The sequence below is a fragment of the Python bivittatus genome, unplaced genomic scaffold, assembly GCF_059951505.1.
Source record: "Python bivittatus isolate LINGU-HERP-01145 unplaced genomic scaffold, Pbiv_v1 ctg000810_np1212, whole genome shotgun sequence".
NCBI classification, from domain to species: domain Eukaryota; kingdom Metazoa; phylum Chordata; class Lepidosauria; order Squamata; family Pythonidae; genus Python; species Python bivittatus.
In genome coordinates this window covers 4580729-4594331 of record NW_028277111.1, presented here as the reverse complement: position 1 = coordinate 4594331, position 13603 = coordinate 4580729, and the positions used below count along the sequence as shown (strand labels likewise).

The window sequence follows — 13603 nt, the reverse complement described above, 5'->3', positions numbered from 1 at the left end:
CTCATCCCCACCCCCACCCCAAATAGGGCTGCCAGCATATTTCACATTCACATTGTTATTGCCCCATATTCAGAATGTTTCTTTACTTCTAAAAAGATTAAAAACTCCCTTGTGCTCAGCTCCTGGAGACTTCACTTGTGTGTCCCATGTAATTATCTTGGCAACAATACAGGTAGTTTTCACTTAGTGACCACTTGTTTAGTGACCTTTTGAAGTTACTACGGTGCTGAAAGAGGAGACTTATGACTGGTCCTTAAAGTTGTGGCCATCACAGCATCCACACGGTCACATGATTGCCATTTGCAACCTTCCAACTTCCAACAATTCTTCCAACAAGCAAAGTCAATGGGGAAGCTGGCAGGAGTCGCAAGTCATGGTCATGTGACATTGTACTTAATGACTGTGTATGATTTGCTTAAAGTCCACAATTGGAACTACCATCATAAGTCAACAAGGTCCCAATTATTGTCGTTAACTGAGGATTACCTGTATGGAAGCTATTTTACCATTGCCTTGTTTCACAAGGGTTTTCCAATGTCCTACTTTAGCCTACAGCCTTCTGATTTTCTGGTGGCCTCCCATTCCAAGTGCTACCAAGATCCAACACTCTTAGCTTTTTTTTTTAATTATTGGGGAGGGGAGAGGAACAGCCAAGTTCAGCATTATTTTTTCACAGAATAAAAAAACTCACCAGGTATTCCCTGGTGCTTGGCTATTTTCTCCAAAGGTGCTGTAGGAACCATCAAAATGCTTGTACTTCAGTTGCCGCTGATAGCCTGAAGCAGAAGATGAACATTAGTGGCAGGCAGACTGGCATGTGTAAAACCCCTTCCAAATCCAATTCAATGAGTCTACTCGACTTTCTAAGTCAGTTTGAAAAGTCAGTTTGATTCAAAATTGGATTAAGCCAATTAGGGTTGATCGATGGCCAGAGACCCCCAAACTCCAACCTGAGCATTAGTTATTGTGCTTGGCTACACCTTCTTTTCCCAACAAACAGCATCTCCCTATGAGATTTACAAGTTTCAGAATATCCAAGGGGATGCATTCCTTTCCAGTTAGAGCCAGTTTCCTTATATTTCTAATTTCTTCCCTGGCATCTCTCAGCCACTCCAGAACAACCCAAAGGAAAGGTATTTGGTTGCCCCTTTTTGCAGAGTGTTCCTGCCCTCTTCTTCCCAACACTTGAAGTATCTCAGCCAGTCAAATCTGTCCTAATTTACAACCTCCTCAATCGATACCAATGACCAATCTGCAGATCAAGCCTTTGAAAGCTCTCAATTTCAGTAGGAAAACAGTGAGAGGGGAATTCCTGTGGGATTGTCCTGGGATGCTTCTCACCAGCCACTAAGTATCCAATAGCCTTGGATTTTATCTCCTCAGTCAGTTGTCCAGTCTTATTGAGATAGTTCAGGATGTAGATATTGGGGGCAAGGAGGGCCATGTTCTGCTCTCCACAGCCATAGGGCATCTTGAGAAGCTGATGGAGGTTCTTTATCGTTCCCCCTAGAATGTCTCCTGAGATAGGGAAAGAGGTGGACAGAAGATAAGAGAGATTAGAAGATGTTTGGAATGGGTGTATTGCAGGTTGGGAAGCTCAAGTCCAGAACCTCTGAAGGAGACACAATGATTCTGAAAGAAAATGACAGTGTAAAGCTGTAGAAGAATGGACATTTAGGCAGACACCTCTGTGTCTCTCTGGCCATTCCCAGAGCAGATACAGTTTAAACGAGGCTGCTGACATTACTTATGGAGACTTGGCAAAAGATATCTAAGCCTGACCCCGTGAGAGCTGGTGTTGCCCATTTCTAAACTGACAACTGAGAGATTGGCTTTTGATAGAATCGTAGAGTTGGACGGTATTGGAAGATACTTCAGAGGTCATCGTTTCCAATCCCCAAGCCCTGCCCTACTTGGTGCAGGATCTACTAAAGCATTTTAGAGAGATGGCTATCTAGCTTCTATTTTGAAGGCTTCCACTTCATGAGGCAGCTCTTCCACCAATTGACACTCTTACCATCAGGAAATACCTCTTAATATCTAACTTGAGTCTGCTTCCCTACCATTTCAACCAATTAACTCTCTTCCTGCCCTCCAAGATAACTGAGAACAAGCCTACTGTTTGCTCTATATGACAGTCCTCTTCCGTTCCAAACAAGTTTTCCTTCCTCAGTTCCATCGGGGTGTTCTGCACCTGCAGCTGGTTTGTTCTGTATTTCATAGATTTGACAAATGCAGCTAGATTTTCCATGCTACTATAAATTTACCAACCATTTAAAGTCTGACAAGATGCTTGGGTTGTGCTTCAAATTATTCCTATAGCGCTGCTTTGGGAATAAAAGGAGGATGAGGAAGCAAATAGGGGGAAAAAGAACGAGAGAGTAAGAATTAGTTCTTACATGGTTAGAGGGAGGCAACCTGATATCAGATCTGACTGTTACCAAAACAAGAAACAGATGGAAAGCAAGCCTCCTGCTCAAAAGAGAGGGTCATTCAGCCCATTGCATAGTCCAGGTGGAAGAAGAAGCAAAAATTGAGCACTGAATTCACTATATACACAATATTGCTTTTGATATACAGCAGTTGTTGGAATTCTTTCATAAGGGCTTAACTTTTTGCAGTAAACACACCTTATCAAAATTGATTCTTATGCACCAGTTGATTTGTTTTCAGTTCAGCCTGCTGGGGAGAAGCTTAAGAGAAAGATGGGGGGGGGGGGAGGAGAGGACAAGGAAGAATGGCCCTGAGGCCCTCAAGCCAAGGAGCATCCAGTTCAGCAATCTATCAGACAGTTGCCAGAGGTTCACTCTGTAAAATATCAGGTAAAACTCCAAGGAAGAAGGTTCAGACTTGATATCAGGAGGAACTTCCTCACTCTGTCAGCTGCCAGCCAGTGGAACAGGCTGCCACGTGAAGTGGTGAGTTCTCCTTCACTGGAGGAGATCTTCAAACAGGCTGTCAGTCAGAAATGTGTACTGCAACCTGCACTTAGTAGGGAGTTGCAGTAAATGACCTCTAAGATCCCTTCCAATTCGAGGATATAATAAGGCAGGTGATGTTTGGGATAAAAGGCAGAAGAGGTATGAAAAGAAATTCTGGAACATAGAAACAGGTAGATTATAGAAAAAGAAGAGATGATGGAGGGGGTGTTGAAGAGCTGGGAGGAGGGCTCTTATACTCACCAAGCACACAAAAGGTGGCCCTGGCAGAGTCTTCCACAATGTTTTCTGGCACCTTCAAAGAAAGAGGGACCGACTGGGGGTCTCCTGCAAGAAAACAGAACTTGGATGGTGCTGGCTGTCCTCCAGGGTTTCTATCCCAGCCGGGGTGTTTGGAACAAAGAGGGACAAATTATGGGAAGCCCTACCCTGCAATGACATCACTGCACAAGCCCCCCCTTTATTTTCCTGTGTCATGATGCCATGACAGGGCGGAGCTTGTGTTGTGATATCATTGTCCATCCTCAGATGCCATAGAAGTACAGCTGGTTCATTGCTTGCCAGCAAAAAACGGCTAGTCAGCCCAGTTGGCATGTTTTCTGCTGGTAATTGCTAATTACTGGCTGGGAGCAGATTAACTGCAATCTGGTGCTGGCTTGTTTTCTGCTGGCAAGGAATAATTAAAGTGTCTTCTTCTTCTTCTTTTGCCACCCTCTCTTGATTTTTTTGTTTTAAAAAATGGGGAATCAAATTATATCCTTTGTCTTCACTGGTATAATGTAGACACTTATACACTCTAGCTGGTCTCTTTCAACATTTGAGAAGAGAGATGGGGAGAGTTCTAGAATCTCCAGGGTCTGAAAAACCACCTCAAACCCTCTAAATTCCCTTAATGAAAAGTGGGTTTTCCATTGCTTGTGCCCCTGATTGCAGTCTCAAGCATTTCCTCCTGCTGTCAAAATGGCCAAATCTTGGTTTTGTTCCACAAATGCTTCCCACCCAGCAGATTCCTTTTTAGATTCCAGCTAGAATGGAATTCAGGAGCAACCCTAAAACAGACTTAAACTGGTTCAAGAGTTTAATCCCTGGGAACACAAGATTCCTCACCAGGATTTCTTAGCATTCTAGGAAACAGGGGCTGACAGGGCTCTTTGATGGAAGTTCCAAATGCTCCACAATTAGAACTTTGATAGAGAGGCTGGTGTATGGATATCATAGATGTTGGGGCTAGATCATTATCATTTTAATCAAAAATGAGAAATTCAGCTGGTTTAAGACAAAGTAAAGTATTCTGATAGGTTGGGGGTTGGGTTAGGGTTAGAGTTAGGACAGTTTTCAAGCATCTTTGGACAGAGGATGACAAACAACTGTCATCATCATATTGCTCAGGAAGCAGGCTTGTTATCCACAGTGCAGCACATAGCTCTGTAAAACAGGGGTAATCAAGCTAGATCATGTTTAGCTGATATCAAAAAAAGCTAAGCAGGGTCAGGACCTGACTACTCCTTGAATGGGAGACTACCAGAAATCCCGGAGCTGCACATTAAATTGGAAAATTTTAAAAAATCCTGAAAAAGGACAGTGGCAAACTACTTCTTTTCCCAAATCCTGGGCGTCTTTATGCACCAAAAATCCATGATTTTTTAAAAGCAGGGGTATACAAGTTCCAGCCACCTGAGGACCACATTAGGCTTTGCACATCAAGGGCTACATTCCAAAAATAGGAGTCGGGGAAGACCTATTTTGGAAAGGAAATTCAAGAGTTTAAAAAGGCAAAATGGATGCTTTAACTATTTGGAAGGTTTACAGTTCTCTTAAAGAAACTTAAGAATTCTTCCAATTTACAAGAAAGGTGGCTAAATTTTGGGCCCCTCCTTTACTTCTCTGCTGTAAAGCAAACCATCCTCTTCCATTTAATGCTGTGACGGGGAAGGAGCACGACAAAGAAGCACCCATACCATGTGCACAGAGAAGTGAGTTGAAGACCACCTCCTTCTCGATCCCTTCAGGCTTCACCAGGAGAGACAGGAAAGAAGAAGAAAAAAGGGAGAGTTAGGCATGAGCATTGGAAACTCTAAAAGGCTGCAGAAATACTGTGCATGCAAAGAAGAACAACAAAGGAAGGAATTAAGATTGGAGAAAACAACAAGGTGAAGAGAAACTAGAGTCTAGGACAATCTTATGATCAGCTATGGCAGTTTACTAATGAGAGTGATTCTTCTGTATCAAGTGGCATGGAATAACCTTCTAAACATCCATTTCTTGAACTCCTATTGTAATAAATGGAGTTCAGACCCTGAAATAATTAAAGGAAAATCTGACTTGACTATCCAACTTCTCCTATCAGTCCTGAAAAATACGCAGAAATATCTGAAGTTTACAAAAATCAAATTCTGAGGTACCAGTCAGGAACCGGAAGATTCGCTCTCAGGTGGGCTTTTAAAAAGAGGAGGAACCAGCTCCATGTTGATTTTGGTCTTTCTTCTTTGTTCCCATCTCTTTCCATGGGCTGAGTGCTAAGCAAGAATGGAACTACAACCAATGAAATCTGGGAAAGTTATGCAACAGTCTAGGAACCAGTGGGCTAGATGTGCTAAAGATTTTATTTTTATTCTCTTAAATGGTGAGACTTTGGTTGTGTGTGTGTGTGTGTATGCATATGTGTACATATGTTCTGGAATGTGACTGATCTCAACCTCCTCAGAGATAACTATTCAATTACGTTTCCTCCCTTTTTCATTTCCTTCAACTCTGTTCTAGTTCTCAGACCTTGAGAGAATTTGAATTCTTAATGAAACAATTCTTAATGACCCTTGTTCTGGGAAAAGAGAATCAGCCTTTAGCACTGGGCCTCCAGCTGGATGGCTACTAAAGGAAAGAAGAAGCAAACTCCTGAATAAACCAGAGCAGAGAAGGATTTCTCTGCAGTAAATGGGCTGGTGGCAGCATTTCTGGATAAGCTCTCCCCAGAAATTATGGGAGGGTGCAGTAGGGGTGTGGTGGAGAGTTTAGAGACCAGGAGGCCAGGGAGCTCCACTGACAACATCCTGTGCATACATGCAGATGTGTGTCTGTTAAATGTACACAAAGCAAAATTTCCTCCAACTGGCCAGCTGAGGCAAGGATCACACAATAATCTGTTACAATATGATGTAGAAGTAGGTTAATTGTCATGAGGGGTTGAGAAGAAACGGAGAGTGATGCCTCTAGGAAAGTGGAAATTACTGAATGAAAATGGATTGGTGACACAAGTTGATTTTCAGGAATGCACCAGCTAAAAATAGACTTTACTGCATTTGAAGCAAGGACATGGTTTTTGTGTATTTTTTGCATGGTTCTTCGCCATTCCTAGTCCATGATTAAAGCATCCCGCATACCTCAACTAAAAGTGTTTTGATCACAGTATCTTTCTGTCCTTTGCTGGGTACTTCCACCACTTCATTCCCACAGAGCTGATCTGAGCTCCGGGCCTCGGCACTTGCCGTGAAATTCACTTCACCTAGGACAAAAAAGTCACCTGATCACAAATGTAATACTTTTGCTATAATTACAGTGATTTTCCACCTTAAGTAACTGCCTACTCTATAAACTCATAGGAGTTTACCAAAGAGTCTGATAGGGTTATGTCTAGCCTTTTGAATATTGTCTCCTGGTAGATCTCTTCCTTTGGGGGTTATCCTAGAAGATGTATTCACACAACTTTCTTACCCAAAGACTTTTCTTCACCCAGACAGCTGATAATCCAAGCAGAACTGGCAGCTGGCCACACAAACATGGGTCAAGAGAAATGACCATGGATCATTTCAGGGAACTATCGAGCTTCCATCCCATCCACTTCTTCCAGTCTACCTGGTATCATTCCATGAACTATTGGGTCATCAAAAGACTTTCCCTATTGGTCAGGCAGCAGCCTTGGGCATGGCTTGGGTACCCTAGCCAATCAGTGTTTGAGAAATGCTCTGGACTAGGAGGCCTTGGCGGTGATTTTTGTTACAGAACACCTTGTATTTTTCAGCTGTTCTTCATTTCCATATCTGTTCTTTGGAGGATTGAGTGAGCAGGGCAGAGTTACTGGGTGGTTGAATTCTTGTAACATCCTTGAACCTTATCTGACTTGTTAAGTGTGCTGCATGAATTTTGTCATTATCTCAAACAAGTAGGTATTCTATCTAAGAATGCCTGGTCAACCCTGATTTTATTTCACATAAGACATTAAAAAAACAACAACTAGAAATTGGATTGTTGTTGTAAGCCACCATGAATCTTGACGATTCTGTGGCATACAAGTTTAAACTACAGTCATCACCACCACCACCACCACCACTATCACCATCACCACCATTATCCTCTTTTTCAGCCTTACAACAAGATATAAGACTATGAAAACATTAGTCATCTCTTAAAATTTCTCTTGATCCATGAATTTGGAAGATCACCTTTTACTCCCTGACCCCAATTCACTATTTAGGGTTACTGCTTACCTAGAATTTTGGGGGTCACCATCCAGGACACCGTTTTCCTTCCATTTGCACAAACACAGTAAAATTCTGCCTCCTTCTCCACAGAGGTTGCCTCAAAGTCAGCAGAAGGAGCCAGAGATATTGTGACCTGTCCGTGAAGAAAAAGATGTCAATGAGAAAGCAATGTGGTAACTCTCGAGTGGTACCCCTCCAGGGAAGGACTCATAAAAGGAGGAGGAAGAAGAAGGTGAGGTGTTCAGTAGATGATGAGAAGTTAAGATTGATATACATGGAGAGTTTCAGACAGAGAAAGGCTAGATTAAGCCTTGGTGAGTGTTGATGGGATTTTTTATGAAAGGGAGAATCTTCACCTGGGTCTTCTGAAGGACAGTGGAGTCTGAAACATCTGGTCAGCAGATGATCCACTCCAGCCAATGATAGGGCTGGCCTTGGGAAAGAGCGTCACTCAACCTCACTTCTGTGTCCCAAATTTCTCTGAATTCCTGTTGCTGTCCTTGAACAAAGACTACATCGTTCAAGGAAAGTAATAGTAGGAAGAGGGCTGAGAAGGAAGCAGAGCCACAATTCTGCTCCCCCTTCCCGTATTCATGGTTATATGGTAGAATATGCCAATAGCCACATGGAGCAGGAAAGAAAATCTGTACAATGAAGGCAAAAGAAATTAAATGTACACGCTGGGGAAAGTAAAATTAGAAAAATGCAATTATGGAAGCTTATAGGAACATGAATTCAGATGAATTCAGATACATGAGTTACAAGAAGTTTTCTGTTTTACAAACTGGATAGAGCAAGTCAAATCTTTGAACTTTGGGCAGTTTGAAAGCTTAAATGCAAGCATCGGACAGCTACGAAATGGAGAAACAGAGAGACGTGCAGAGAAAAGAGGACATTTCGGACATTGGAAGGAAAGGTCTTGCAGCAACTGTTAAGTGTTCCTTACCTGGATGCAGTGCATCAGGTAGGAGAAGACAGTGGCTTTGAGTGGGAAGGCTTCCCCTCGCACCACAGAGTATGGCAAGGTCAGTTCAATGAAGAATGGCTGGAAGGCCTTCAGAGAAGTGGATTGGGCCAGGCCAAAGCCCGTGTCTGCTGACAGACAGAAAGCTCCAGCTTTCCATTCTGTGATGGTGTCCGGGATGGTCACAGGAACAGCCAGCTCTTTAGATGCATCACCCTTGCTACTGGACTGATGTTGCTGGATGTCCCTCTTTGTCTCATAACCCCTGAAGGACAGAAGAGATCAGCAAGTGAGGAAAAGGATTCCAGAACCCTTGCACTAAGCAAACCAATGCAGGGACAAGACATAGCATCTCAATTAGAGGTAGCCCTCAATTAACAATGGGACTGGGATTTCCATCACTAAGCAACGTGGTCATAAAGCATGATGGCAAGTGACCATGCTGCTTAGCAACGGCAGTTCCAGCACTTCCAGTTGCTATCATTAAGCAAATCCCACAACGTTGTTAAGCATGAAGTCATGTGGTTGCCATTTGCAACCTCCTGCTGGCTTCCCCATTGATTTTGCTTGTAGGAAGCTGGCAAAGAAGGTCGCAAATGGCAATCATGTGACCATGGGGCACTGTGATGTCATAATTGTGAGCTGGGTGCCAAGCACCTGGATCATGATCATATGACCATGAGGACACTGCAACGGCCAGAACTTCAAGGACCGGTTGTAAGTACCACTTGTTCAGCATCATTGTAAGTTTGAATGGTCACTGAACAAGTGGTCATTAAACAAAGAACACCTGCATTTGCATTGTCTTTTCAAGACAGTTTCTGAATCATCTGGGAAATCTTTTTCTAAAGCAATTCCTATTCTTTTGGCCTCCAAATAGGATGAATTTTAAGGACTGAAGCAAATGGGATTGATGGAATGGTTCATACTGAGGAAATTGCACTCAACAGGGCCTCAGTGAGGGAATTAAAAAAGGTCAAGATGGTGGCCATGAATGGATGATCAAACCCCTGCCCATTTATTGCAAGTTTTAAAGGGGTGGGGCTTTTAATCTCCCCATGGATGCACCTGGAACTCATGTGGAAGGTAAAAGATGATGTGAGGGAGAGAAATTAATTAGTTAGGATGAATATGAGAGCATCTAATTTTACATTTTCAAAGCAAAACACAACCCAAAAGTTTGTTATCATTCAAAATTCTCAATTCTCTGAAGTTTGCAGTGTGGTTTTCTAATAACAAAAACAATATAGAGTAATGAAAAGTTGGTTCAAAAATGTGTAGATTCGTGAAATCAATGTTAGAACAGCCCATTTAGGCCTCTGAATCCAACCTCCTGCAAAATGCAGGCAATCAAATTAAGGTGTCCCTGACACCTTCCCTTCAAACGAGTCCCATAAGGGGTGCCCACCACATCTCAGGATCATTGTTTTCTGTGGCCCTTGTAGGCTGTCACTGCTCTTGTCAAAATGACCAGAGCATCCTTGCAGTCTGATGACCTTGGAGAAGCCATTAAAGACAATCTCAGGTACATTGAGGCAAGAAGGTGGGAAAGTATTAGAAAAAAGACTCAGTCGAGCTTCCCCTGGCTCCCTGGAGTACAAAAAGGGAGGGAAGGGAAAACACAGGAGACTTGCAAGATTCTGTTACTATAGCCTATTTCAATTTCAATTTCAATGTAATTTAATTTAAATTATTAAATTTGTTATAGCTGGGGGAACCAGTCTGAGTTTCTTCTAATATTTTCCCACCTCCCTGGGCTCAACATAAGCTTCTGCACCTGAGGTTGTCTTAATAGCTTCTGGTTGATTTCTCCAAGGTTGTCACAGCACCCCTAAGAAAGGGGTATGGCTTGTATCACAACATCACACTGCTGCAAAGACCCTGCAGGCTGGGGTGAGGTAGCTTAAAACATGTGGGCAGCAGCAAATAGTACTGGGAATATTTTCTGAGAAGCTTTATCAATGAATGGCCTGCTCTTTTGCTGTCTGACACCACCACTTACTTTAATACCACCGTATTCCATATCCACGTCTCAGGGAAGAGACTTCTGATAGTCTCAGTCTCGGTATCAGGAGCGATGTTTCTGGGGGCAGAAAGTACACTGTATGCCACTGGTCCTGGGGGACCTGCCATTCCTCCACGGGGAGACTCTAGAGGGAGAGACTCTGAAAGAATGTACATTTATTCCACCTTAGTAGTAAAAACCGATGACCCTTGACAGACCTGATCTCCAGGAACTCATCTCATCTCCTTGAAAGCCATACACGTGAGTGCCCATCACCACGTCTCTTCTGGAAACGAGTTCTACAAATTAACACTGAGCTGTTTGAAGGACTCCTTTTGGTTGCTCTTCAAAAGGAACACACTTCTTCATATAGCACACAATTAAACTGGAGAATTTGTTCTCACAAGATATGGTGGTGGCCACAAATTCAGGTGGCTTTAAAGAAGATTAGATAAATTCACAGAAGACAAGTATAATGAGGGTTATCTGTCCTGAGGATTCCATGTTACCTCTGGATTGGGGGCAACATGAGCTCCAAATGCTCACTGGTGGGAGAAGGGCAGGTTTCCATCCCCTGCTTCCAAGCTCTGGTTGGTCATTGTGAGGAATGTGGGCAGCAATGGTTGTTGGCTTGATCCAACACACAGCTGTTTCTATGTTTCTTTGGAAGCAATGAAAGAGGCTGTTGATGGCTATGACTGTCTTTGAATGTCCCTGAGAAGACATGGATGTTTCAGTTGGATTTTGCTCCAGAGTGTCCTCTGAGCATTCGGTGTTGCTTGGAAGATGAGTAATTTCATGAACCCAGGCGGAAGAGGATCACTGTACTGTGACAGTCACTTTACAGTTAATCTGTGCTAGAAACAGGGTGAAAGAAGCCAGCTGGTTCCTAATCCTAATCCTAATGTGTCTTGGAAACCAGAAATCTCCCAGAAAGCTAATGCATTTGTCTTGTCTTATGCTCCAATAATAAGACAATAATAGTAATGATAATAATGCCTTTGAACTGTGGTGCTGGAGAAGACTCTTAAGAGTCCCCTGGACTGCTAGGAGGTCAAACCAGTCAATCTTAAAGGAAATCAACCCTGATTGCTCATTGGAAGGATTGATAATGAAGCTCAAACTCAGATACTTTGGTCACCTAATGCGAAGAGAGGACTCCTTGGAAAAGACTCTGACGCTGGGAAAGATGGAAGGCAAAAGGAGAAGAGGACGGCAGAGGATAAGATGGCTAGATAGCGTCACTGAAGCAATGAGCATGAAACTGAGCAAACTCAGGGAGGCAGTGAAGGACAGGAAGGCCTGGCGCAATATGGTTCATGGGGTCACGAAGAGTCGGACACGACTTAACGACTGAACAACAACAAAAGTAATGATAATAACAGCTGTATCCCAGATGTCTGATGTAAACTATGTTAGAATTCTAGTGCACCTTTTATACTGACTGTGTACAGTGGTACCTCGAGTTATGAACTTAATCTGTTCCGTGACTCTGGTTGCAACTCGAATTGGTTGCAACTGAAGGCAAATTTCCCCATAAGGTTCAATGTAAATACGGTTAATCTGCCCTCTGAATTTGGTCGCACCCTGAGGCAAATTTCCCCCATAAGGTTCAATGTAAATATGGTTAAACAGTTCTGAAACATATGCATTTTATTTTTAAACCACAAAAACATGAAAAAAGTACCAAAAACCTTCCAAAACACCACAAAACACACCACAAGCCTCACCGAACGTCTCCTTGCTACCACGATCTTGCCCACAAGAAGCCGCGACCGCGTGGCAGCAGGGAAAATGGCCGCGGATCCGGTTCGTAAGTAGAGGCAGAGTTCACATGTCGAGGTAAATTTTTGGGGCCGGAGCTGGTCGTATCTCGAAAAATTCGTAAGCAGAGGCGTTCGTAACTCGAGGTACCACTGTATTATCATCATCATCATCATCAACAACAACATTATCATCATCATCCATGAATCATGAAACCATTCCATGATTCAATGATGATGATAAAGATGAAGATGACAGTGATGACGATGATGATGATGATGATGATGATGATGATGAAATTGGAAGGGTTAGGGTTAAGGTTATTATGATGACAGTGATGATTATGATAATAACAACAATGTTGGAAGGGACCATAGAAACTTCCAGTCCAACCCCTACTCAGTGCAGGAGCCACCATTATTATTATTCAAGCTGTCATATTTCTTATGCTGAGACTCAATATTGATAATATCAACAGCAATATCCTAACATCTTTTTGAAAGGCTGTGAAAACAAATTTTCTGTAGGGCCTTTAATTGTCATTTCTGTTGAGAATTGGGGTTGGTATTGATGGTGGTTTATACTTTTTTATCAGTTTGGGATAGTGGTGATAAATAGTAACCACAACAACTATTTACCACTGCTACTACATTTACAGCTTGCCCTTCTTTAGAAGCTCAAGACAATGTATGTATTACTTGTTCCCCCAATTTTATCCTCTTAACCACAGTCCAATCCATACCCCGCTTGCTTAACTGAGTCATAAGCAAAGTTGGAGGGTGGGTTCCAAGCAAAAAATTCAATTTCTGGAAAGGCAGAAATGAAGAGCTCCCTGATCTGGGTCTTCTTAAACCCCTGTTGGCTTCCTCAGAGGCTGAAAACCTAAATTCGCTTTCTGTTGCAAGCCCCAAGAAATACAAAGGAAAACCTTGATGTTTGGCAGATCTTTTCCACGCAAGCAGCTGTGATTACTGTAGAGATTGGTTGAGGGGTTCAGGGAGTGGAGGAACAAAAGATTAATAGCAAGGGAGCAGAGTTTACGGAACATCTGGCAGGCAATGTTTGGGCCCCAAAATCTGAGTGTCAGTCAGCAAAGCAGGGGCATCTTGTGGGGGGGGGGGGTTCAAAAAAGTCAAGATGGCAGCTGCAACTGTGCAGTTGAAGCCCTGGCTTTTTTTTTTTACCATCTTTATTTTTTGACACCCAACCCCACCCCTTGCATGTGGCTTCAAAATACCCATTCCAAGTGGTCTTCCCAGAACTATACATAGTTCTTACAAATCAGAGCTAAATCTGTTGGCTTAACTGTACAAATGCAACAGCCTCGAGTACTTTCAATTTTCTTCTACGCAAAATGCTGGTGAAAGTCAATGTAAAGGGAGAAAATGCTGGGAGGGAGGCAATTACTACTCTTTACTCAGCTCCTGCCCACGCAGTTTCCCTTTATAGCAAAGCC

At 42.8% G+C, this 13603-nt stretch overlaps 1 protein-coding gene across 2 annotated transcripts in view; it reads right to left on the bottom strand.

The window, feature by feature from the left end:
• Positions 1-13603, bottom strand: part of LOC103050261 (alpha-2-macroglobulin-like) — a 64764-nt gene that overhangs the window by 11250 nt on the left and 39911 nt on the right. For both annotated transcript variants that reach the window (XM_088129329.1, XM_088129330.1), the window contains exons 18-25: positions 10381-10543; positions 8361-8643; positions 7421-7547; positions 6317-6438; positions 4898-4949; positions 3183-3266; positions 1342-1518; positions 692-776 (exon numbers count right to left, since the gene is read on the bottom strand). In XM_088129329.1, coding sequence (XP_087985455.1) covers positions 692-776; positions 1342-1518; positions 3183-3266; positions 4898-4949; positions 6317-6438; positions 7421-7547; positions 8361-8643; positions 10381-10543 — 1093 coding nt within the window. The remainder of the gene's footprint in view (positions 1-691; positions 777-1341; positions 1519-3182; positions 3267-4897; positions 4950-6316; positions 6439-7420; positions 7548-8360; positions 8644-10380; positions 10544-13603) is intronic.